The sequence below is a fragment of the Saccoglossus kowalevskii genome, chromosome 21 (assembly GCF_978046115.1).
Source record: "Saccoglossus kowalevskii chromosome 21, keSacKowa6.1, whole genome shotgun sequence".
Lineage (NCBI taxonomy): Eukaryota > Metazoa > Hemichordata > Enteropneusta > Harrimaniidae > Saccoglossus > Saccoglossus kowalevskii.
The window spans coordinates 19696764-19724347 of NC_140661.1; the positions used below are offsets into that span (position 1 = coordinate 19696764).

General features: G+C 38.7%; 1 protein-coding gene and 1 long non-coding RNA gene across 5 annotated transcripts; one reads left to right on the top strand and one right to left on the bottom strand.

Annotated features, from left to right (window-relative positions):
- Window positions 1-145: 145 nt before the first annotated feature.
- LOC100374675 (uncharacterized) lies at window positions 146-27316 on the bottom strand. 4 transcript variants are annotated; one of them, XM_078008853.2, is made up of 3 exons: window positions 27144-27316; window positions 3569-4172; window positions 146-2867 (listed from the first exon to the last, which is right to left on the bottom strand). In XM_078008853.2, the coding sequence occupies exons 2-3, from the start codon at window positions 4053-4055 to the stop codon at window positions 1819-1821; spliced, it is 1536 nt and encodes a 511-aa protein (XP_077864979.1). In that variant the 5' UTR covers window positions 4056-4172; window positions 27144-27316; the 3' UTR covers window positions 146-1818. The 4 variants fall into 4 exon arrangements, with proteins under 4 accessions (XP_077864979.1, XP_085351103.1, XP_085351102.1 ...); XM_085494977.1 differs by lacking the exon at window positions 27144-27316 and adding an exon at window positions 19414-19495; XM_085494976.1 differs by lacking the exon at window positions 27144-27316 and adding an exon at window positions 12148-12259.
- Window positions 3809-4771, top strand: LOC144350782 (uncharacterized). Its single transcript, XR_013420340.2, has 2 exons — window positions 3809-4001; window positions 4551-4771. It is a non-coding gene; the product is annotated as an uncharacterized LOC144350782 (long non-coding RNA).
- Window positions 27317-27584: the final 268 nt, after the last annotated feature.

A 27584-nucleotide genomic window follows, 5' to 3' on the forward strand; every position in this document is an offset into this window, starting at 1 on the left:
AAGTTTCCTGTCCTTCTTTATTATTACACTGATTTTAATTGGTTGAGCATACTTAGTCTACTGGATAAATGAGAATGAATAACTTAACGACTAGGTGGTCCAATTAGCTGTATCGCCGTATATGAAAAATAAAAATACAACGCTATATGTTTATTTATATTTATTTATTAAGATTAAATAACACATAAATATATACAGTAAAATGATTGTCTTTTTCACTTCAATGAGAAATATACAATGTAATATATAGTAAATGCATTTACAAACTTAAGGTCAAAGTTCAGGCTTTTGGGCGGAACATTAGTGAGAACTTGTTTGGCACTGGCACGACAAAATATAATAATAGTTTGCAAACAATTTAACAGGCGATTGAATAACTTTCATGTTATTGTAATTCATTACAAGCCCCCTTTCTCCGCCGGTTTCCAACAAAACATATCATCAGACTTTACAATGAGATTGCATTGTATGATGTTGTACAAAAAAACCTAGTTTAAAAAAAAAACGCAAACGTGGTTACAAATCGTATGTGATTATAAGATGGGTATTTATGGTTGTCATGAATTATTAAATGTTGGTGATAAATATTTGTATTTTTATGAAATAATGCTTATTCTGGATTCTTGTGAACATATATTCCCACAAGTGTTACGTTTTTTCGGAAAGTGTTTCTTATATTTTGTACTAAAACAAACAAAAGTTGATGACTTGGTTCCAAATTAATATTTATGTAATAAACGAATATGATAATTATTGTAATTCAATAGGCAAAATACTCCCAAAATGAGCTTAATGTAACATGCGTGTGTTCATCGCTCGCTATATATCAAGTATCTTCATAAGTGTTGGTGTAAGCGCCACCGCGTCGTATCCGTCACGGGTTCCGCGGCGTGAAATGGACGGCGCGTGTAAAACACAGCGTTTATTTACATGAGATTTGCACGCGTGGTGCGTGGCGACTGTGGCGCTTTCAATGTTCTTGGTTAAAATAATACAAAACTGGTAACCCGTATGTGAGGGGATCGTATTGTAACTGTTGCAGCGAAAACATGCGTTTGAAATACAACACTGTAACACACAAGCGGCATTCTTATCAATGACGTCACTGATGATCTTCAGAATTTGGTTCCATACTCGATCTGACATCGAAAGAAAATAATTGTGTCAGATGTTCGCAGTATCCCAAAATTCATCATTCATTTACAGGGCTGGTTGGAAATCGTAATATTTATATCTAATTATAAAACATGAAGGCTACAAACTAGGACAAACAAGATGGCGGGTTTGACGACGTACTGACTCTATCACGTGACACTGGACCCCACAACTAGTCTATTGATTATCAAATAGCTACGGAAGTAATATAAAACAAATGTCATGGTAACAGACTTGCCAGGGATCCGAATTCGAACAGTATATATATATTTCTGTTTCACGTACTTCAAATATTTCAGTGTTTGTCGTTAAATGTAGAAACCTAATTAAGTACAAGACGTTTATGAATATGTGAATATTTAAAAAAAATGGATAAAAGCTTTCTAAAACATGTTTTTCGCTGTCTTCAAGATTGTTATCACACACTTTGTAAATGCAATGACGATATTAACTTAATATCGCCAACAAATAAATAAAAATACTTTGAATATATCTGTACATTACTGTTGGGACACTCACATTTTAACCGGAAAAATTATTTCTTATGTACACCACGATATCGATTATGCACATTCGCGAAATGAATCTTAAATATAATATTCGTGATATAAATTGAATTTTAGCTTATAGAATGATGCTAAATGTGACTTTATAAAAGTGTTTTCACCATTCCTTGTAAATATAGGAGGGAATCGCATTCGGCGGGTTTTTGTGCATCCGTTTTGGTAACATGGAAGGCGCGCTTATCTTCCGCTGCCTCGGCGGCGGTGCGCTAGGTGGCGTCGTAGTTTTCGCACCACTTGGCATGCACGGTAGTCGAGACGGCAAGCTGATTTTTCTCATTGGTCGTGGCGGGCTTGTTCCAGGACTTGTTAGGCGTGGACCTCCAGTGGGGCTGCGAGGGGTACCAGAGCACGGTGTGTTCGCGTATTTGGAAACGACCCCCGTTCTTCTCTGTCGCTGCGAGTCAGGCGAGGATGAATGTCCGATTGTTTTGGGGGATGTTGATATTCTTGTAGCAGGGCGCGGTGATCCTGGTTTCGTAGATGTTGTTTTTACTGGAGGTAATATAACGTTCCCTGTCGTCCATGCCCGTGGTCTGGAGTAGTCACACTGCTCAACAGGGGCGCCACACGGAAAGGATTTACTTAGGGGACTTTCTCCTCTTTTCCACTTTTCATATCCGTGGTTCAAGTCAGCCAAGTTAGGGAGCGAACTTGACTGTACTTTCATTGTCAAATACTCGTCCATCTCTTGTTCCTCGCGCTTTTCCAAATCTGGCTTCTCCGTCAAACGTTCCATGAGATGTCTCCCGACTTGAAAAGACAAGCTACGTTTTGCCTGCATCTCCTCCGCGCTTAATCCGTTTTTACTAACAACAAAAAATCCGAAATCCTTTTTGGGACAGGACTCTAACGGCATATGAATCTCAGACACTTGGTGGTTGTAATGCCGGGTCTCGGTCACATAATCTGACAAAATTTTCTTTCCACGGGCCTCCCTAGCTCGCCTGAGTTTTGTCTTTCTTTGAGCTACTGGCGAAAGCATCAGTATATCGGGGGTGTGACAGCGTCCGCTCTCCATCGCATACTCCTGAGCGGTTCCGTAGTTTACTTTGTCTCTTGCGGTCAAGTCCGCTTTCCCGATAGTTACAAGATGTCTGCAAATGTTATTGTCTCCGTTCTTGGCAGCTTCCAGTAAAGGTGTCTCACCTATTGAAAAGAAGAACAAGAAAAGTATTTAACGCACTTGTCTTATAAGTCGCGCCCTCCCGCGACGGAGTGCTTCCGTGACGTCAAAATGACGTGTATGGTGAAAGCAGTGTCGTTAAAATCGACCAATGTGTTGAGTTGTGTAGTCATTCTTCGCCTAGAATATAGTATAATCTCTCAAAAGTTTGATTGATGGACTATTACAGATCGGAACGATTTCGACGCTTTAAACGGAGTTAGGCGTTTCACAAATTTACGTCATAGCACCACTTTCGTCATTAGAGGGCGCGATTTGCAGAAATGGTGTACTACTACTATGTCTCGTAAGTGGCCATTGCAACAGTGTCGACGATGTCTTGAAAATACTGTCGTAAATGTTACTCAAAATCACATTATTAACATAGTTGGCCAAATCTGCAGCAAAAGTATCTGGAACATATTTGATGTTTGACGCGTTTTTATTAGTTCAACCGCATAAATGTTTTTTTGGTGACAATTTGTATTTCACTTAATATTCAAGACGTTCTTCAGGAAAGCTGAGAGCAAGACAAACAAAAAATGTCTTTTTTGCTGCTCGCCGTCATCTGTCGTGACAGAACCAGAAGTCTGTACTACCCATGATACCCCGCAGTCGATTCTCGGAGAATGTGTATGTCATCTGAAGAAAATGTTAAAACAATATGTATACGTATTATATTTACCTAGATCGTTTGCTTGGTCTACTTCCAATCCAAATTTCCTAAAACAGTTTAGAAGAGCAACTACAACGGAGATATTCCCTGACCGAGTCGCATACATCAGAGGAGTATTACCGGCATCGTCGGCAATGTTCGGATCAATGTCGATGTGTTCCGAAAACACTCGAACTAGATCGTCAAGTTCGAGAATACACGCATGCGCCAAAGCAGTTCTTCCCTTCTCGTCCTGTGTGTTTATGTCCATTTTGGGTTGTTCAATTATCAACCTGGCGAGTTCTCGTCGGTGCTTCGATCCGATCTCAGTGTAACACAGTTTCATCAGTGGAGTCATTTCCTCGCGTGACGGGTCCTTGAAGTTCATATCCGCATCTCGCACCTTAAGGGCGCTTCTTATCTCGGTGAAGCTGTTGCTCCTGAACGCCTCTCCCATTTTCAGGTTCGCCTCTTTGTACTTCTTCTGTTGCATGTCGTTGTTTTCCTTGTAACCCATTGGAACAGAGTGTTCGACAGATTCGATACGTTTCAAATATCACTGTTAGCTACGGTTATTAGCTTAATATACTCAATATCCACACCAGATTTATGCTTATTCACTCCAAACTAATATCTGGAAAGAAAAAATGGCAAACGTTTAGCGAAAGTGAGCAGGAATTCAATTAAAGCGGAGGGGTCGTCAGCTGCGCACGCGCGGAGATTGAGTCCCAATCGACGATAACAACAAACGCTAAAAACGCAATAGCTCATGGGTAGACGCTTGTTTGTAAACAATGACACGCTATGGACATCTGACGCATGCGCAGGAGGTGACGACCCTCCCGCTTTAATATGTGTATTCAATTTCCGGATGAAACTGATTCCGGGGGAGCTTTCATTTAATATTCAGTAAGGGGAGTGTTGCCCTTGCTCAAATTATCTGTCTATTTTAAAAGATTTTCAACAGGAAAAATAACAGGTGAAATTACATCAAGTTTTTGTCATATTACAGAGACTCCAGCACAAGATATCTCTGGATTCACACGGTATATTATATGGGGAAACTCGTGCTTGGTCGATATATCCGAAGAAAGGCCGTAACTCGGAAATCCCTGCCTGCGAAAAAATAAAATAAAAAATACCAAATAATAGAAAATTGCATAAAAATCGAGCGAGCCGATCGACAGTTGACATAGAGCCTGGTTCGGTGTATTCTGAAATAAATTGCAAAAACAGGCGCTATACTAAATAGATAAAAAAAAAACTGTACTACTGTAGGAGTTGCACATATTACGTACGACCTCTGTGGTTCATTAAAGCGTTCAGATCTGTGACGTCATCCTACCTGAATGGTAACTCAGGTTAAAGAACAATCAATATTCCCAATTACAGTTCCGTTAGTATAAGTCACTCCCTTTCTTTCAAACCCCCAACAGTGAACTGACAACTCTCCGTGTTCTGATTTTAAAACGAGCCACGATACTAATGAACCTATCAACCTATTTTATATGGACCACCTAGCACAGTTTTAAATAGACCACTTAGCACAGTTTTAAATGGATCACTTAGCACAGTTTCTAAAACATGAATGACGGTAAACTTCACCATGACGGAATTTAATTGCGTTCTATTTCGGGTGGGTCTGTTTATTTAATTGCGTTCAATTGTGGATAAGGTTGGTCATAAACCCGACATCAATAGTATTGATTCTATGGGACCGCAGTGTGGTTTTCCTTGGTGTGCGATATTTGTAAATGATAGGCATATCCGCAATCATTGCGTATTTCTTAAAAGCTTCCGCTTGATCAGAGTACGAGACATCGATATTGACCAAATTAATAAGGGTGGAATGTTACCCTGCTTTCCTGTGGCCTCGTAAATGCCACTTCCTGCACTCGGCAATGCGCAGTATTTATAAAGCCAGACGCGCTGCATTTCAGTAACTGACATCAGACGACCATTAATTTCACGACACTGCTTAATACATAGTCTAGAATTGATGGGGGTGTTCTACTTACTTCACTCACCCATCTCAAATACACGTAGAGAGTTCCCGGAATCACGTGAGAACCAGATGATTGACACATTGTTTAACCACCAATCAAATTTATGGCCACTCGCTGATTGCAATTAACGTGACTAGCATTGTATCTAGGCGTTGGTGAAGTGTGTTATGAGGGGAACACCGCCGATATGTTAGGCTACTTCACACGAGAATCTTATTATGGCGAAATTAATTCACCCTGAATTCAATATTGCGCATGTTACTGCACACATGTGCAATGCACCAATTTTAATCACATTGGAAACTAACTAGAATTAAATGTATTTTTGACCGTTTTCAAAATGTTAGGATTCATATCAATAGTAATATTTGATATTTCTTTCTAAGTCACCGAGCAAAATGTCGAGATATGAAGAAACAATGTCACCATAGAAACCAGTGCTGAAATGTAAATATAATATTTCTTGACTGTGATCCCGTGACATTTGTGATAATTATTTCGCCCCTGTTTAAAAAGTCAAATTCCCGTGACTTCTCACAGTTCAGATCACCATTTTGCACGCCTACAGCAATATCAATGTCTATGGCTACCGTTGAGTAGACCATGACAGCTGAAAAGGATTCGCCAAAACGCGGGCGGCATGGCGTACCTCGAGATTCGGACCAATTGGAAAAGCTTTTCAACCTTTCGGTTATTGAACGTGTCGTCAAGGCAACACATTTCCTGTGGTTGGTTGATTTAGCAATCGGATTGAAAACAATCTAACGGTTTTCACGCCACATGTAATTTCTCTTACATATATAGTCGTAAACACTTAAGGTATAGTCAGTGAGTCGTAAATCCGGGAGTTTATTAAAATTGCCGACATCTAACTCACACAACTAGGCAGTAAAATCAAAACATCCTTTTGAAAAAAAAATACTTTGCTGGTTGGATTTCAGAGAGTTTTTCAAGGGCACGGAAGTACATTCACAATAAATCTCGCATTAAACAACATGAGTTCCGTTCTTTTTTATTATAATTAACGAATACGGTTATAATACGAGAATGACCGTGTCTACTGTAACAGTTATTAGTGGAGTAAAACCTATAAACGATTTCTGCTTTGAAGCTACAGACAATTATTTCACATTAATTTTACCCATGATCCACCATTTGTAATTTTATTATTTTAAAGGCTCCCATAGCGTGGTGAAATCAACACGTCGTCACTGAACACGTACACAAACCTTTACTCATATTTCCAAACAGCATCTCTCCCGGCGGCAAATTGCATTAAGACCACTAAAATTTAATTTAAGCCAACAATTCGTTTTATTTTGAACTGGATTAGCACAATTTGCTGATAGCTGAGCGGTAACTGAGAGATAATGCCAAAGTTGAATGAAATCATGTACTAACATTTTTACCGCGAAATTTCCAGAGCTGCGTTGTATGACAACCACACACTGACTGCGTTTGAAAACACCTACAAGGGTAATATAATTACGTTTGTATAAATTGAATTTAAAGCAAATTTGATATAAACGATACGTTTAATGGATAGGTTTGAACATATAGAAACGATATTACATCCATTACGGAGTATCGGCCAGTACATCGATGAACTTAATGCTAATAGAAGAAACAAACAGCCGCGCCTGCTTGTTTCCATGAAAACGGAGATCACTGGAATCTCTGTGGCATTTTGCGCCTTTCTGTGGTTGAAGATACAGATGCGGGAAAGGGGTCCAAGCTATTTCGTCTGACTTTTGAAGCTGGTTATTCCTCTAAAATAGCCTTACGTCTTATCGTGGGTTTAGTTCGCAACTATCCTATCAATGTCTGCCTGATAATGAGTGTAAAACATTGACAACACTGTTCAGTTGTTTTATCTCTTAACTCGAAGTCAACAACACGGAGAGAAGAAGATTGAAAGTTGATGGTGGCAATGGCGACGAATCGTGTAAAATACATTCTATCACGGTTTCAATGCGGGCTGTTGTGTCATGAAGCGAAAGAAAAATGCGAGACATATGTGGGGTGTGCTTTGGATCACGATTCTGGGTGTTTTTACACTGATAAATAGTATCAATGATATCATGAGTTCTGCATGTTGATTGATTCACTGAAAACGTTGTTTTGATCACGGAATGAGGAGTCACGTATCTGCGCATGCGCCTTATTTATACTTACTGTCAATTGCAAATTACGTACGCGCATGTTAGTGGAAATAGACACCAGAAAGTGGCTGGATTGGTGCAAGCAGATTAAACTATCGATTATCGAGCATACAATAAAACGCAATACAATTTGATTTAATTTTATTATATTTCAAGAATATGTCACACGGCACGCAATAAGAGAAATGTATATGATGTGAACCTTAGATTCTGTCGCAGACACTTACGTCACTGTAGCACTCCGCGTGATTTTTATGTGGATAAGTGCACGTCGAACATAACAAAGAGGTATATTCAATACAGAGTGTTGAGTGAAACGCTGTTGTTGCTCGCTAAACGTCTTCCGCTTAGTAGCAAGAACGGTGATTGATTGAAAGTAATTTACAGGTTTGACGTATACAGCCGTGATGCTACGTTTTTTCTTTTTAAACCTGTTTCAAGCAAATTTATCTTGATATTTGTTGAGGGTTTCCGCGACGTTACAGGGTGTAAATGATGTCGTTTAAAGAGCCAATAGCCACAACTGTCTATTGTGTAGTTGTTAGTCATTCAAAGTATAGCAAATTTTCACTCACCGACGATCAAAGATCAAAGCATTATCAAGGTCGCCCTTTAAATCCATGCACGTCACAGATGTGGCTCGTCGCTAAATGGCGCCATTCATTGTACGTGTATTGTACGTGATATTTAATTTACATTGAAGAAAAGCGAGTTTAGCTTTTTTTGTTTAAAATTACCAATATTTGAATAGAAAAGATAACGAGAAACACTGAATTCGATTCTTGAATGATCCCTGAACTGTTGTTTTTTTCCCCTCATGTTATGAAATTACTGTTTCAGCATGTCCTTTTATTTCTGTAACAAGGACGGATATATTCAGTAAATGGTAAATAAATGTATTTATGTATTTTCGTCAAAATATTATTTTCCCCCGAAATGTATTAATTTCAATATTCAAAATATACCGAAATTAACACAAAATTTCTAAATTCACTGAAAGTGTGGACATTTGGGTGAACTTAGTACAGTTTAAATGTGACGTTTAGGTAACTTCAAGTTCAATATTTGGAATAAAATACTAATATGCGAATGAATTCAAAGTCAATCACGCTCGAGCTAGATTAACATTTCAATCTTAAAATCTATTTTAACTGCACCACCCAAGTATTTGTTTCATTGTTTCCATGACAACAAATCTCCGCACTTAATTTGCTCGAGTCGTTGTCATTGCAGCGTTGAGAGGTATGGTGTATTTACTTCAACGCTGTTTACTCATGTGGATATGTAAGTTTGAGCTGTTTATTTTTTTTTTATAAAATTAATCCGAGTTAATCTCCCTTATTGCGTACTAGATTAAGTTAATCGAAAAATACCGTCACAACACATCTGGTGCTGCGGACGGCCCAAATCCGACATTAGTATGTATCACCGAAAAGTACGATTACGACTCGGTATCAACGCAAATTGTCGTTAGTTTTATGAGCGTTTGTTGTGAATAAACATACCCTCTGTATGCACCATGCCTTGGTCTGAACGTCAATCATTTGGTGTACACCGAAAACGTGTAGCAGACAGCACCAACCTTTGGTTTACGTCGATAACATTTAGCAGAGGAGACGTACCCGTGGTACATTCGATTGTAACATAAAGTTAAATACGACTTCAAACATTGAGATAATGCCGGCCTCTCTGTGTATGAGAAATGGTACAAGTTAGGAAACGCCGTTCATTATTTTTACGGGGGTCTTATTTCTAATCTCCTGTTTTCACGTCAAACATATGCCTAATTTTGATGCCAAACCACCAATGGCATCATACATACTCATACATGCATATCTAGGTAGCTATAGTTACTATAACCAGGTTACAGCACAGTATCCATGGAAATTCTAGAACGCACATTGACCGATTTAAGACAGCCGTGATAAAAACACTAAATAAAACACACATTGGTGTAAAATGTACGCCTTCAAATCAGAGTTCTCAGCTCTCACCTGGATAACGGTGTTGGTTTTACAGATTTGGATCCGAGCCGCCAATAATGGCCTTGTCCTTGGCCAGTAATGTAATTAATTAGTCCGATAAGCCACAGGCAATCTATGATAGAGGGATTGTGGATAAGCGAGGGCGATTTGCGTTGATTGGCGCCGTTATCGCACAAATACAGGGCGAGAGTTCAACTCTGAGAGTTTATATCTGATAACAGTTACACCGTTGAGCAATTTCAGGGCCCAATATTGAAGATATTTTTGGTTAAAATACAATATAAATAGGAAAAATCTGCGGTTAATGTTATTCATCGACAAAATTTGAATTCGACAAAACTGTAATTGAGATATCACCGGTTGACATAACAACGAGTGTGAATTTTGAAACAAGATATTATCGACTGTAGTAGTGTACACACGGTTCATTCATCGCAAAGTTGCCCTAGAAGGCAACCGTTCCAGGCACACTTAAGAGATTTGAAAATTTTACTATATTCCTGAAAAGTTGCACAGTAAGGCCATTATATACACAGTGTGCATCCCATAATCCCCCAAGTCCACCCTTCAATTCTCATGACAAACAAGTTATAGCAACGAACAAACAACCACCTGTTGCCATGCACTAACGTCTGCCCCTCGCGTGGCTCGACGAACGATTTGATTACCGAAGCGCATATCATTTTGGAGACAAAGACCATTTATATCCAGCGGAAAATAATCAAATTTAGATATACGCAGTGTCTTATATGAGAACGATTCCAAGGTCATCAATATAAGACGCTGTTTTTAAGGTCGCCGGGGTCACCGATAATTCATTTTCGTTTTATTCGTATATTTGAATATACATCCTCAAAAGCGACTGTCACCAAGTGTTTCACGTAGAGTAGCATATTTATAGTAGTATGTTTATTTATTGAGAGATTGAGCTGCGAATAACTTCCATATATGGAATTAGTGTCCCGCTATCCCCTGATGGTTTTGTTAATTCGCATCCAAGCTTAGTATGGATTTATTTTTAAGAGATATTTACGTTTACTTTAGTCTTGTCGGAGGCATGAACGGCTTTTATGATTATTTATAAAATATTTATTCCGGAAGAACCCATTTTTTTCAGAAAACGCCACAGAAAACAACAGATGATGTTACCAGTATTCAAAATGTGTTTACACGTAACGGTCTGGTATGAAGCTATCCGGTGGTCACTTAGTTACCACTCACCAGTTTAAATTTGCTGTCGTTGAATTTGTATGCAGAATATTATAACGCCAAAGATTTGTCGTCACGGTGAGAGTGGTCCGATATACAAAATGACCGCCATGGTAGTATACGATACATTCTAGCATAGTTGTATTGCACGCATGCGCGAGATAGGGGTCTCATATAAACAAAGATGGCGGCTTCGACTGTTTCGCAGACCAACGAATGCAAACTGAAAAGGCCACCAAGCCTTAATTAGGTAATTTTTTTGGCGATTGAAAGGTATCGAAGAAGTCATCGGCCGTAATTAGTGAAAGTCACGCCCAGGTCAAAACTCATACTGATGATTTCATTGGAAGAACGCGTTGGATTGTGGGAAAATCAATATTTATCAACACAAATGTTGCACATGCGCAGTGCGGCGACCACCGCCCTTTAACGTGAAATTGTATTCAAACAAGTCAATGACATAGTCCCATTCAGTTTCAATATTTTAGCGACTGTGACAATCCGACCCAGGCAAGGCCGAGGACATGCGAGACCAAAGTGTGCGACAAAAATGGCCACCAGTCGGTCAAACGTCATCAAAATGTAAAACAAATGACAGACCGTATGACAAAGATAATCAGCGTGTATATGTATTAAACTCGCCATACACTGTCTTTAAGTGAAGAAGAGCGGGCAGACGGAATCCAAATTAATAGTCCCCGTTTTCGGACTCGTCTGAACGGGAATAAAAATGTAATAACTCAAATATTAGTCTACACATCGACCGACTTCCAATGTACCGAGAAGGCATTCCCAAATTGTAATTTGGTGACTTTGACGACGCGCATATGGAGAATCCCCTCGTATGTGTCTGTGACGTGGACTACCAGTTATGGGATACGCACTCTTGCAGAAAATATTGTTTTTAACGCAATTGCTCATAAAATCAATAACACGCGGCTAACGTTAAACCAAGACAACTTACAGTTAAATGCACTTCCGATATAGCGCAATGATACGTAGTCAGGTGTTTGTCAACAAAGTAGCACAATTTTAAGGCTTTTATATCCCTTCGACATACGTTAATACAATGTACTACGTAGTTTCCGCTCTAAACAACGCATACCCCGCGAGCGAATACCGGTGATTAACTACGTACGACGTGGAATGATGGACTAACGCACGTTTCAAACCAATACTGCCGAGCTTACCTGAAAGACAAAATAATTAAGTCGCCGTCACGCTGGCTGCAGGACGTATGCAATTACCTGTGTATATCAGGGTTGCGAAGCAGCTATCGCACTCGAATCCTAAACGGCATTCTTTCCTCAACGACCAGTTCAGTTCGGGCAAACACGCTTCCTGCGCTTGGTTATATACGGTTGTGGCTCGGTTTACAATAACTGTTGTAATTTGTTTTCCTTAAAAGCCCGGATCGATAATTTGTAAGTGGTTGTTATTGACGCGCTCCTGTATTTGCCCGGCCGCTATCATTGTTAGACTGTCCGCCCTGTACCATGCATCACGAAAACAAACATGGGTATGACGTCAGTGCACACCTGATAGTGTGCTTGGATGTGAATGGTGAACAAGCCAATGTGAACTTTACCGTAATCGTCTGCTGTTGAAATTGAAGCCAAATATAATACATTTCACGTGATAACCATACGATGGGGTTTGGGTTTTCTCTTTACAGAAATGCACATCTCAATTTATTGCAGTCCATCTCGGGAAGGGTAGGTTCATCTGAGAGGCGGCAAATTGTTAAAATGCTGCCAATAGGGGGGCAGCTCCATTCTGATATTTGCTAGCTGTGTTTACCCTGGGTTTAGAGTGTGCTCTGTTAGTATTGGTATATATGAACGGCGCGGCGTGTCATGCATTTACGTAGTTCTGTCAGTGAAACATGAAACATAGCAAATACTTATGGGAGCGTCAAAGATAAATTTAAATCTTGTCAAATGACAACGTGCGTCGGAATTTTATAAAAAAAAAGTCAATTGAACGCGGAGATGTCCTACTACGTGAATTCCGATTTAGTGTTTTAAACAGATACTTATCGGTGTAGATACTTGTAATATCCTGATGATGGCAACATTTAAAGATAATTTTGTTTTTATAAACTACAAACGACGGTTAAAATCATTTGACCAATTGACGTCACCACGCGTGTACGTGCTTCGCGGAATAGGCCAATCACATTTCTCAGATAATACAAGAACACCAAAGTGAAAAAGACGAACAATAGCGTTTCTTCTACGGGGGACACATTCGACAATCAGACGGTTAAAGCGGTCACCGATCTAAATACCGATGGTTGCACGACAACAGCCAAAGAAACGACAATTGTAACATGACAGATGCCTGGCACGACCTGTTCATCGGAGTATGTACCGCATCGCGTAACATATTATTAACGATTCACTTGCTGTTACGACCTTACAATCACTCGAGTATAGTCAGTATCTAACTACTGTGAAATGACTAATTTTCACTGGGTTTAAATTTCACTGATTTACCATTTCAGGCATATTCGGTGGGTTTTAAATTCACAGTTTTATCATTTAGATAATGTGTTCTGTGCTCAATTTTACATATCCACTGGGGTTTAATTTAGCGCATTTTCCAGTCAGCGAAATAAGCAAAATTAAAACCCAGTGAATAATTAATCCTTTTGCAGTGTAACATAGTGAAATTAATTGCGCATTGCCCATTATATGTCATAGTGGACCAATGCCCGGTTTGGCTCCGTGTTCAGTACATTGAGATTGTGACAGAAGAGCATAGTTGAAGTGAACAATAGTTGAAGTGAACTTAAAGGACGGCGGTCATCGCGCAACGTCCTGTTCGATATAGGACTCATACTGGCGTACACAACGCGTGTAAATTACATTGTTTGTTTACGTGAAATTAGAACACGGCTTTAAAGCGGAGAGTCGTCACCTGCACATGCGTCAGATGGCCATAGCGTGTCAATGTTTACAAACAAGCGTCTATCCATGTTTAACGTGTGTTGTTATCGTCGCTTGGGACTCAATTCCCGCTCGTGCGCAGGTGACGACCCTCCCGCTTTAATCTATTGGCGTGTGACTGCACAAAATCGGACAGTGAGCACGATGGTGACCAATGTGGAAATCATCAGATCTATATGTGCAACGTGTGCACGCTACATGGTATATACATATTATTAACATTGTGAATAATGTATAACAACGTGTGACCAGTGGCCAGTATCATCGATGGTGTATATGATATGCGCATGCGCATGTAACCACCATTAAAGAAAGAGTAAACCAAAAACCCCAGAAAATGAAAGAACTTGCAAAAAGTGCAATTCAGATCAAATTGAAGATGAAATGCATTTCATCTTAGATTTCAATTTTTATGAAGTAGAGAGAAAACATGTCTTGAAGTATTTTAAAATAAAAATTAATGAGTTGTCCAGAATGGAAAGCTTCGTGAAAATAATGGGAAATAATATGGCTTTGTCAAATTATTTAAAAAATACAATTTTCTAAAAGTTAAATATGTAACTGTGGTCTGGGGGAACCTTGCTGCTGTTTAATCATTTTTTTCAGAAATTTTCTAATTTTTATTACTTTCTTTTGTTGAATTTCAGTGTATTTTAATTTTAGTGTTTTAGTGTGTCTAATTTATTTGTCTTTTGTAATCATTTTTTACCTTACTAAACCCACAGATGGTTAAGTTGCGTAATAAAGTTATTATTTATATTATTGTATGTCATTGGACATATCTAGACAGTTTCTGCACCAGTTCTGCTCACAACAAATTTACATGTACTATCATATTCAAAACAAAGAACGAAAATCCCAAATTTATGTCTTACAAGTTGGGGAAACTAGAATCAGTTCATGTATCATTCATTTCAATAAATAAATGGTACGGCGGTCTGAGAGTCAGTTGGGATACTACTACTCATGTCTCTTGTGGCAATGGACGGACGGACGGACAAATAGGTGGACAGACGGACAGACACGCTGAACAACACGTACTAACTTGTCGTTCAAATTACGTCACTTACGTTTGACCCACTTTGAATCTCGGTCAGTTAAGCGCGTTAAGCTAACGGAGCCACTGACCGAGGTGGTTATACACAATTGGAGACAGACCGCGGAGTTCATGGCGGTCTATCGTCAAACATACTAGTAGTTCACGTCATCGTTCTCGCGACAGTGTTACAAAAGTCCTTACGCTACAAGTAAGTGTGATTTGTTAGTTTGCAGCTGGTAATGACAACCAGGTTGACAGCTCGTCGGCGATTTTTGTAGTAAAATTGAAGAAATCTAGAGAATAACGGATGAAATCACGGATGAACTAGGGGGGTTAGATTATGTGAACGTCCACACTATTTCTGTCCCAATACAGTACTCATTACCGGAAGTCGTATCTATGTGAGCACGTGTTATGTTTGTTTGTTTTCGTCTACAACTTTTATGATAGATGTTTCATTGCAGTTTATGCCGATGAAGTCTTATATCAATGTTTTCTGAATCATGCTAACTTTGCTGGGGCAATGCAGCATCAAAGCAGTTGAACAGAGTTACCATGAAAGTATTTCACCATATACCTTGTATATAGCGTGTAACACTCGCTCTTCGTCGAACAGGCTCTGGACGATTTTTTTTCAAGTTTAGGCAATTTGATGTTCGATCCACGCTTCAACGTATCAGCATAGAGGGTTGATCATCAGAAAAAATGTGCACTAGTTTCGTGCTTGATTTATTTTTTTAACTTTTCAGTGGATGTTTGTTTTCAAATTCTTCTCTATACAGGTCAAAAATTTACCCCACCCTCACCTCGAGGAACCCCAAATAACCAGAAAAGTTGTGTTGGTATTCATCATGAGTAGAAATAATTCGGTCAAGGAAGAGTATTTGTAGTTTTTTAAAAGAGATTCCGCACTTGACCTCATATGATAACAACAGGTTGTTTTACGAGCAATCGTCGATGTTTCAATGCTTGCCTTGGGGCAAAATACACTCGGTGTACGGGGCTAGGAAAACATCGTCTCTTTATGCCAGAGAAATAAACAAATCACAATGCATACATGTTTTGCTGTTTTTGAGTTTCGCGTGTGTCTGTGTGAAACACCATCACGACCCCCACTGGCGACAGTTCAACAAAGACACCACGTCCTTGAAAACATTTGTCCAGGTTTGTTTCTCTTTCAGTTAAAGCACTATGATGAAACGTCGTTATGTGCAAACACTGTCTGAAGAGTGTATTCTCCTATGACAGACATTAATATCCGAAATTATCCATAATGTACATTAAGTCAAAATTTATAAATGATACCGAAAAAAACTATCAACTACAATACAATACTCTTAGATTTATATGTGTAAAAAATGAAATGAAAGGAACACATGTACACATTTAAATATCAACAATAAATAAACAAAGGTTAAACCAAAGACACTAGAAAAACTAACCCAAATGTCAATTTGAAAATAATGCCGATTGATTTTCAATACATCTACCGATGAATTTGTTTATTATTGTGATATTACACTTATAAACACGAAACAACTTTTGTGAAAACGGTCATTTAGTCACAACTGTCAATATCAACAACAACGTATGTATCCCATTTGTACTTCATTCGTATTGCGCTCAAACCGACTCTGATTCATTGTTCATACTAATACTAGTATATAAAATTAAATGCATGTGGTATTCTCTGTGTGGGTGTTCAGCAGAACCCGTTAACTCACCCCAGTACTTATGATGTTTGGCTTGACAGATAAATCGTCTACAATTGTACCTCAACTACAGGCGTTCTCAACTATAAATCTCGTCTATTGTATTTTTATTATTTCTGACCGATCCATCGAACTACTAGGCTCAGATGTCGTGAGAAAAAGAATATCTGTTCCTTTGAAAAAAAATAGACAGGCACGCGAGTATGAGTGAACTAGGGGTGGACCATTAGAAACTCTGGGGTCGATACCAGAATTGGAAAAAAAATGCACAAGAAAAAAACATGTAATCATCTTGCAGAGATCAATACTAGAAAAATAGTCATATTTCACACAATTACAGTAAATTCAACGAGGGAAAAACAACGTTGCGAAAGAAAACATTTCGCACAGCCGAAGCCCCCCCCCCCCCCCCCACACACACACACACCACACACCACACACAGAGGACTCACATCTCTAATGGTTCACCCCGTAGTGCATTTTTGGGGGGACATATCAGCCTTATATATTTTGTTTCCAATTTAGTGAGACTATTGGCCGGCTGATAAACATCACATTTGCATACATGCGTATATCGATTAGAACAAATACGCGCAAACATGGCTCTACGTGTTACAGATGTACATCAGTCAAATGATGACCGAATGCCGATTGTATTTTTTTTATTTTATCTAGAAAACAATACACGTATACATTAATGTTTAACCAAACCGTGCAATGTCTAATATAGACTCGTACGAACATAGAGTACGAATAGTTGTTATTGTCAATATACACATATTGACAATGCATGCAATTTTATGGCATAGTGCCAAGCAAATAAAAATCAATAATCTGGCGCCAAATTCGTAGCTGCCCTCGCCAAGTAATAATGGGCACTAAATGGGCACTGCGTTTTTTCGTTAGAACGTGTTCCATTAAAGACTCATGCTAGAGCTGCCACACAAGTAGTAATTATTGCCGATGAAGTAGGGCGCTAGAAAGTACATCGCTTATTCACTATTACTGCACCGATATCGGATGGATTGATGTGCTACTGCCCTCAACCGTTTCAGCTCGGCCATGCGATCTCGACCTTCACGGTTAAAAAGACTACAAAACTCGGCCTCTGTCATTTTATTTGTATTCTCCATGCAATTATCATGAATACTATTGTATTTTTTTTCTTTCTATTGATAATTTCAACAACGTCCTTTATTGTACTTTTCCAATCAAATAAACTATTTATAAATTAAAGTTTATATGCGGACGTGCCACTTTTCGGGACGGTATTTGTTAAATATTGGCGTTAAATGGGTTGCTATGATGATGAGACGAAAATCTACGAACAAGCCAATCAGTGAAGACATATAATTGTGTCGACTACGTAGATTCACCAGGTCATTCTTCAGAATGACTGGATTCCAGGTGATACTGATAGTGCACACTACTGGGTTTTAATTTCGTTATTTTCGCTGATAAATAAAATTCGTGCGAATGTGCATAACAATGGAACTCATTGTTTTTCTGAACTTATAACCCAGTGAAAACGCTAAAAATGGTAAAATTAAATGGCCCAGTAAAATCAAATGGTCTTACAGTCTCATTTAGTCTATAATGGGTTGTACTAAATCATAACTTGCTCGTTTCGATACATATGGTCTGTAATAAAGTAAGGAATTTGACTTTCGGGCCACACATCTCTAGCAAACTAGAAAGAGTCACCCGCCCGGGGAAAGGACTCGGCGATACGCATATATATATTCGCGACAAGACAGATCAATACAGTTGACGTTAATACTATAGTACATGTACTACGTGTAAGTGTAGCGTAGTTTGCATGTTTATTATGGACACCAAGGAATGGAAGGAATGCTTCTACGGCTATTTGATCGTAAACGTTTGCTTAGATAAGAAAAAATCTACTCCAAACTAGAAAATGCCCCGAATTTATCAAAATTAGTTCTTTTGTTTTGAATTATTGTTAAAATGTGGTGTTTAAAGCGAGAGGATCGTCACCTGCGCACGCGCGGAAATTGAGTCCCAAGTGACGATAACAACACACGCCAAAAACGCAAAGGCTCATAGGTAGACGCTTGTTTGTAAACAATGACACGCTATGGTCGGATTATTTTTTATGGATCACCAACTCATTACACTTGACACAGTATTTGTTCAAAAAAATCAATGAGTTGATCAAAATCGAATAAACTTCACTTGGAAATTGTTTTATAAACTCATCGCTGAATGACAAAATATTGTTGAAAGAATGGTCACAAACGAAGAATGGTCTTTATATACAGGATACTACTACGTTATGTATTGGGACTGCCTAAAAGTGTCCAACACGGGTTTGACTGGGGTCACGTGATAGTTGCCTAATCTAAGTATTGTACTTTGAACGGAAATACCTCTAACAGCACCGTGCACGTACGCAACAATAGGTATCACAGTTACGCCGTAGAAAAGACGTGTGTGTGATTTTTTTTACCTTCGTGAAATTAAATATTTAGATTTCACATACTAACAAGCATGGCGCAAATAATTATCGATTGAGTGCGGACGCAACGCTACGAGGACGCCACAGCACACAGACCGGGTTTCAACTCACATGGTTAATGGTTTAACGAACAAAATCAACACTAACTGAACCGACGTAAATATACGCATATATCGATCGATTCATTCCAGATATAGTGTGTATATATTGAAATATTAGTAAACAAACACTATAATAGGTTACCTGATTGTTGTCGAGGAACTTAACACTAATCATGTAGCTTCACATAATAAAAATACAATCCGATAAAATACCAGAGGTCATAGACTTACCATTAGTTTAACTTCACACAGGTATTAGAATGTACTGATTTTCGACGCTGGGCGTACAGTATGGGCCGCCTAGTCCACGACTACAATGTAAACTGGCAAGCCCATGAGGAAACACCTTATTTAAGTAAAGTCATACGGTTGTAATTTCGCCATAGTACTGCGGTGAGTCACTGCTTCGTGTACAATGGGTACGAAGGTGGTACTTATACATGTAAGAGGCCGTTATTATTTAGGCCCCACGTGTAGTCAAACAACTGGAGTGATTGAGAAAAGTCAATATCATCCCGGATATTATCGCGACTTCATATCGAATACGCATAACATACACATGTTTTTCATATTTAATTAATAATCGCCCTAAGCATGTATCATGTATATTGTTGACACCGGAACAGATTATGCACGTTGTATTCCCTTTTAAGGAAGTACGTCACTGATCCCAACAACTATGAGGGGTGAGCTATCATTATTATTATTGTAGAAAGATACAGACTATTTTGTTTTGTTTATGCCTTTTATTTTACATGAAAGGCTTCCATGCAGGTCACGTGATTATCTAGTATGCAAATTGTATTTCTTTCACTGGATTTTTTTTTTTCGTGTTTTTTTTTAGGACGACTGTCACCTGTGTGATTATATATGAAAACCAGCGAATCACGTCGTGAATTGGGCATAATAACATCAACTCCATAAATATATAGTTATGTGACGTAGCATATTGTATGACGTGTTTAAAGTGCCGGTTGTAGAACAACCTATCTACGGTGTTATGATCGGTCGATTGATTACTTACTTAGAGTATATTTAACGTCTAGGGCCAGTAATACAAATAACATTGATAAAATGTTCGGTATGGATAAATAACATTTGGCTAAATATAACTCACTCAGCTAAGAATATCGTCCTTCATTATATTTCAATTTATCATCAAATAGCGCGTGTTCAATTTGCCAGACTTTGTTTACACACTTCACGAGAGATAAAGACGGCGTCTTTCAAAGAAAATATATCAAGCATATAATTTATTTCGTTGGAAAAACACATTATAGTATAAATACAGGGCGTGCCGTCCGTAGGGCATTGTAGAGGTATACTTTGTCGATGGAGCGGAAGTCACGTTGAAAAATCCGTTCGTCACGTTCAGTCTGAATGGAACCTGTTGATTCGAGGAACCGTTTTTTAAATATTCTTTAAGTTAAAATAAATCGTTTTTGGATATATTGATTTATACTTCGCAGATCATACCATGCTACAGTTGATTTTATATAAAATATAATAAAAAAATAAAATAATAAAAATCTAAATACACTAGAGAAATTCAGGAGACGAAAACTGTTAACATGTTAGTTATTAATCCTCATGCGTACCTCCCTGTACCGTAATGGTTGGTTCCGCCAATCTGAGTTCAAGCACCGCTCACTTTGTGACTTTACAAAACAGAACTAGTCTACTTCGTTTTTTATTCGGGTCTCTGATGAACCGCACAACGGGACTGTCTCAGCCCTATTCACAATCACATTAGTTCCAGTTGAAGTGATTGCCAGACGGCACTGTGATTTTATTGATACTGATAATTTAATTAATTCTTCAAATTGAACAAGTCGCTGGAATACATATTTCGGGCCCGTGTTCTTGTTGTTGTTCGTTTGTTTGTTTTTTGTATCACTTCTGTCAGCGTAATTCTCATTGAAATGATCATTAAATTCCATTGTGAGTTCTCCTAATAATTCAGTTTAGAAAATAACATAATCTCAGTTCATTCCAAGTTTGAACGCTACGCGCAGGGAATTCGCCATAATTAGACGATTGATAAAGACAGCATTTGCACTCTAGTCCAGTCGCCAGATGCTGAAAATACTGATTCGGTTACACCTCTCTGTGAGAAAAGTTACACCAAATTTAATACTTAAATATGATACTTGCCGTTCTAAAATGCATGTTGTAAAACTGGGTTGGTAGCAGATCTAGAGGTATGAGCCTTTAAAATCGAGCAAGTGACGCAATTGGTTAAAGGGCGGCGGCCGTCGCGCAGCGCGTGTTCAAATTTCACGTAAACAAACAATGTATTTTACACGCGTTGTATACGCGGCTATGGGTCCCATGTCAAACAGTTCTCGGCGTGACGACCACAGCTTTTAACATGATTCAGGTCAAAAAATTTAACCAACTCCAAAAACGTCATGTGATATATCACATGACTTATTCAATTCTGATATAAAATCATTAATCAGAAGGAGAGTTTTTGAGATATCGTTGAGATTGTTATGAAATTCGGTAGACAAAGGTAATGTTATGCAGACATGTATTAAAAAAAAAACAGACTTAAGATTGGACAATGACTCTCGGAATGTTAGTATTGATATTAGCACAGGTCATAGCACCGTATTATGTGTCTAGGCACAAACAATGATAAAATGGTGATGTAGCAATAAAGGGGCTCCTCGTCCCTTCGATATCGGTATTTTCTGGTCTGCCATATTTTATTCAAATTGGAAAAAAAGTATAAAAATATCAATGAGTTAGGGATACCCTACCTCTAATTTGCATATTGATCTACGTGAATGACGTAATTATAATTATTACACGTATATTCAGCGATACAATTGTCATATTTTTCACATCAAATGTGATATATCAAATAAATAGTATTTTAATGGAGAATTATGTTCCGAGTCGAAACATATATTTCACCTAAAGCAACTAACCAAACTAATTTAATGTGACTGGGTTTCACGGCGTTATCCCGAGAAAATTTTTCACCAATTTTATTCAAATTGGAAAAAAAGTATAAAAATATCAATGAGTTAGGGATACCCTACCTCTAATTTGCATATTGATCTACGTGAATGACGTAATTATAATTATTACACGTATATTCAGCGATACAATTGTCATATTTTTCACATCAAATGTGATATATCAAATAAATAGTATTTTAATGTAGAATTATGTTCCGAGTCGAAACATATATTTCACCTAAAGCAACTAACCAAACTAATTTAATGTGACTGGGTTTCACGGCGTTATCCCGAGAAAATTGTAAGCCTTTGAATAATAACCTTTTCCAATTTTCTGGTATAGTAAAGCGGTACAGGAACAGGAATATTTAGGCCGATGAACCGTCTGTCACTGAGGATAAACGGAGCTTATAAAGTCGGAGTTACAATAAGAACGATCGCGTTTTGAAAAAAAAAAAAAAAACATCTATTGTAGAAACCTGTCACCAAACATGTAACTAAAGTTTACCCGCGGCTGAGCTTGGCACAATTTTGCTGCGTATACTATTAGATCTATATTATTGTTTAAAATATCCCCAAGCGACAATTGTTCACTCACACGACAGCAGACATAGATAAACAAACAGGATGAGCGCTGTGACATTAATTGATGTTTTTTTCCCATTTGTTATTGTGTAAAATAGTACAGTTCTGCCGAGATTCTATACGACCCGAAAGACAAACTACGTTTTCTGTGAATATATAAGTAAAAACCCACCCGCGGCTGAGCTTGACCAATTTTCGCAGAATATCCTATTTTAGTTGTCGTCGTGCCGCGTCCTGTTCGATATGGGACAGATACAACGTGTGCAAATACATTGTTTGACGATCACCACCCTTTAATTGATTGAAAATAATCAAGTACTTTATATCACATTATTCAAATCTCTTCACCTTAACTCAAAATTAAAAAAAAAACATCCCTCGCAAGAATCATTTTACGTGACCACAAATCGACATATGCATGTCACCCAATATTTGGTAATGTGCAGAGGTCATATACGAAATACAAATTACGTTTACTGTGAAATCCCCCTTTTCAATTGTAATATAGATACCAGCCTTCGAATATGTAAGTTTTCGCAAAACATTCTATTGGATTGGGTATATTCTTTCTTTTACAGTTACCAAATATCTTCTTTATATTCCTAATTGTTAGTAACCCTTAACTAAAATTAGAAATATTTCCAACTACAGCGTGATAGTAATCTTCACTTGTACGGCAGAAAAGGTGGAATGTAGGAAAAATAAACATGAAATTACGTCTTTGTCAAGTAAGATCGGTGTATTCGGCCATCGCTTCATCATTATACATTGTGTGCTAATTAAAGGGCAGTAGTCGTCGCGCCACGTGTGCGCAAGTATGGGTCTCATATAAACAAAGATGGCGACTTTGACTGTTGTGCAGATCAACGAGTACAAACTGAGACGTTACCAAGCTTTAAAGAATGGTGGTCGTCGATCAGCGCGTGTTCGAATTTCATGTAAACAAACAATGTACTTTACACGCGTTGTATCCTCGCAGAAAACGGTACTTTGCGATGGTTGTTGAGAGTCCCTTGAACAGTGTAACAAGATTAGCCCTACGTGTGTAACATATATGAATTTCGTTGTTCAGGATTACTTCAAAGTTGAGTTTGTGTTGTTTTCTCGAGTTTTCACCGGCTCCACCGGCGTTCCACAGCAGCGCGCACAAAGCCCATAGAAATACGTGGTACAGTGGTACGCGTCCTAGCAATGTAGAACGTCCGTGACGTAGCTCCGCTCCCGAGGATACGTCGCTATGAATTTTGCTGAGGTCAAATACGCGACCTCTCGATAGAATCACGCACGGTTTCGTATGGAAGTGGAGTATGTTTACATCGAGTTCGTGAAACCTCGCGTTCGGACGATGGTAAAATTCCAGAATATGAATGTTGGCAAAATGTGAATAGAAAAAAGACCTCAGGCCCTGAAAGAAGTAGTTATTTTCTCCCAATGCGTTCGAAATGTACGAGTCAGAACGAGCGCGGGATAAACAACGTCAACATGTAGATTGGTAATATTCACATAATATACCAAGCCCACCACATCAACCTTTCCAAAAAATGAACCTCGGGTCGCCTGCAAAGTGCTTTGACTGTAGAAGAATGATGGCAATGGTAAAACTCAATTACAGATGGACGATTTCATTGGATGAATTATATTATGGCCATTAAAATTGTGGACGTTTGCCAAGACCCCCTCGAGCGAATATTTCATGTTCTCATTAGACGACTGATCACGCATTTTTAAAAAGAAAATGGACTTTTTGTCACGGTGGGTGAACTGTACTATTGAAAATACTTATAAACACAAAGTGTTTGGTCTGCGGCTCCAGACTGGAAGTCTGTTGTTTTCAGTTTGTTAAAAGAAACCGCCCCAACAAGCCGAGACACGTGGCGTAAATGGGTAAAAAGAGCGTCGTTCACAGAATTTATTTTGTTTTGGTTTAAGACTACACATCATTGCGATGTTGACGTCACAAAAACGCTCCGCGCTAGAGGGCGCAATTTATGGATTGGCCCTCCGATACTTGAGAAAATCGCGACTCGTACACAATAGCGCCACATCGTACAACCAGGGTCTCTTGCGGCACCTGAAGAGTGTAGCGGAAACAAACACACTGGCGAACGAAAATGCGGTAACGTGTATCATACTTGTTCAAATTTAGTACAAAAACGAATCGAATTGATTTCGGTTACAGGAAGAAGTCGATTAAAGACAAAATTTAAAAAATGGATCAGCATGGTCCCAAATCATGTTACGTATTCAGTTTTTTAGAGATTGTATTTTTCAGAAACTGACGTCATTCGGCAGTAGTGTAATCTCTCGAACAAATCAAATTTCCAAGCCGATGCGTCATGTCTCAATACCGACATGGCCATTGGGTTTCCCCCGACTCCATGGCAGGGAGCCAAGTTTCAATATTGCGTAACGCGGACTGATCGTCATGTGACAGTCATGTGATATGTTTTATCTACGTCATGAGATAGAGGCTTTCAATTTCAATGTATCATTTGGAGAGCAAGTTTGTTTTCACTGTAAGGTGGATTTTCAGAACATAGTATAGTTCCATAGATACGATTTGTCTTTGAGATCTTGTTATATTTTGCTTAAATGTGCTGACACTTCTGCTGTTTAACATCGTCTCACGGTTCTTTTTTAGATCACCACCACCACGTAACAGTAGCAAGAACTGTTATTTTTTACCACCAACAAAATAATTACATTTTTGACGATTTTTATAATTCTTACATCAATTATGTAACGTTTTATTTATTAAGTGAACCTCCATAATTTGTGCGAGAACATATGTGAATGGTTTGATTTGATCTGTTTAAACTTGCATTTGAAGTTATTTGTAGTTTGTTGCTAGATAACCTGTTCGTGCGTAAAGACTAGTTTTTAACGTGTGTTGTTATCGTCGCTTGGGACTCAATTCCCGTGCATGCGTAGGTGACGACCCCCTCCCCCCGCTTTAACTGAAAGTAAAGTTAAAATTATCAAGTAACTGAAAGTATAGTTCATATAAAAGTCCCAGGGTGACGTCATGGTGTTCGTATCAATACAAGGCACTGCACTATATGTAAATATGTTGTCGCGCATGCATACAAGCGTTGGTAATAAAGGGCTAGCGAGCCTATTTATACTGCCAAGCGTACAAAGTATTACACCGCGCTAGTGTGGCGAACTCGGGGTCAAGACACGTTCAGGTTTCATTGCACGTGACTGAAATGCTAAGTAACAAGTGCATGACAATAGATTGTGAGTGAAACGATTTATCAGGGAAAAATAGTTATAAATCTTTCTTTTTTATCTCCATGGCTCTAATCACTTTCAGGGTTAAACGAGATAAAACTGTGTGACCTAAAATTTGAAAACAACTTTTCTGTTACAAGGCTGCAGGCGCGGGTACATTGGAAATCGCCCCTATGACAAAATCGAAACGTATGAAAATTAGAATAACTTAAATTGGGATGTCGTGCACTTTTCTTCTTCTTAAAAGGGATTGGCGATTGGATTATGCCAAATATGAGCGCGTCGTCACGGGATCAATTGTAATAGTAAACCGGTATAAACAAGCGCAGCACGCCCGGTGTTGAAATCGAAGACCCGTCAAATCGATATTGGCTTTGTCAAAATCGGTATGAGTGTTGGCGATGATGTAAGTCGACAAGGGCACTGTCATTGTCCACAGATAGCAGCAACCATGTTCATTGCCATGACGTGATTGAGTGTCAGCCAGCGTCTTAATATTTAAATTCGCAATTCCGGCGAAATTAGGAAACTTCAATGCGTTGTATCCGCCATGGGCGTTTACCGGACTTCGTGCAAATGTATTGCGAGCACACGGGGCGGTGTATACGTCATAAGGGACCAATATTCAACCCTACTACTAAAAATACCCCCCGATTAACGTCCAGCATTTGATACATCGACTGTTCTTCGCTGTTATTTTGATTTTACGCATTAAATATATTTCGAAAAATATATGAATGATGTACGGTGGACTTGTAGTAAAACCTTGGTCAGGCTTAAGTATAAGCGGCATAAAAAGAAAAACACTATTGGTTGTGGAGCGTGAAAATAGTATACTGATGTCATGCCGTCTCTAATGCCCCTATTTGAAATGCTCTATAAAAAACTATTCCCATGTCATAATAATACTTTGCATATATCAGTTAAAATCAAAATGAAATGGAGCTCTTGTTGGAATGCAGATTATGTGAGTGTCGGCAGGAGCATCGTACTTTTGCTTGGTGTCTCGTACACTGCCGGAATACTGGCACATTTCCCAGTGGGCAACTTAATTATTCTCCACTCGTTATGCTGTACTGCTTGATTCATTTGAGAGCTGGGATACACGAATAGGGACCGCAGTGAATTTAATGTCCGAAACGGACGCGTACCATACAATAAAGTAATACTTACCGGTATAGGTCTACGGCCAATATGCTGACATTGTCGACGGAGTTCGCGTCTCTCTTTCTGTCTCTCTAACTTAGTCGTTTCGTAACATAGCAAGTATATACGGTCTGGTAGAATTCGGCACGCTTCAAACCGGGATATTTTCAATAGACTGGCGATCATCAAAACACTGACACGCTAATAGATCGACATGGCTATGTAAATGCGTAGGTACTGGCACGCAGCCAACACTTGTAGCTACCAATCACGTGGACGGTCTCGATTACTTCACAGTCTTCTCAAATATAGGTCGAGGACCAGTGCCTTTCCATCGAGTGGACTGGAATGTAAAGACAAACGAACAGCGCGGTAATAATATTACAAACATAAATACTAGTCCTAGCTTATTTAGGACAGCCACTGTGTTACTAAACGTGGTCAACAGAACACCGATACATCTGGTAC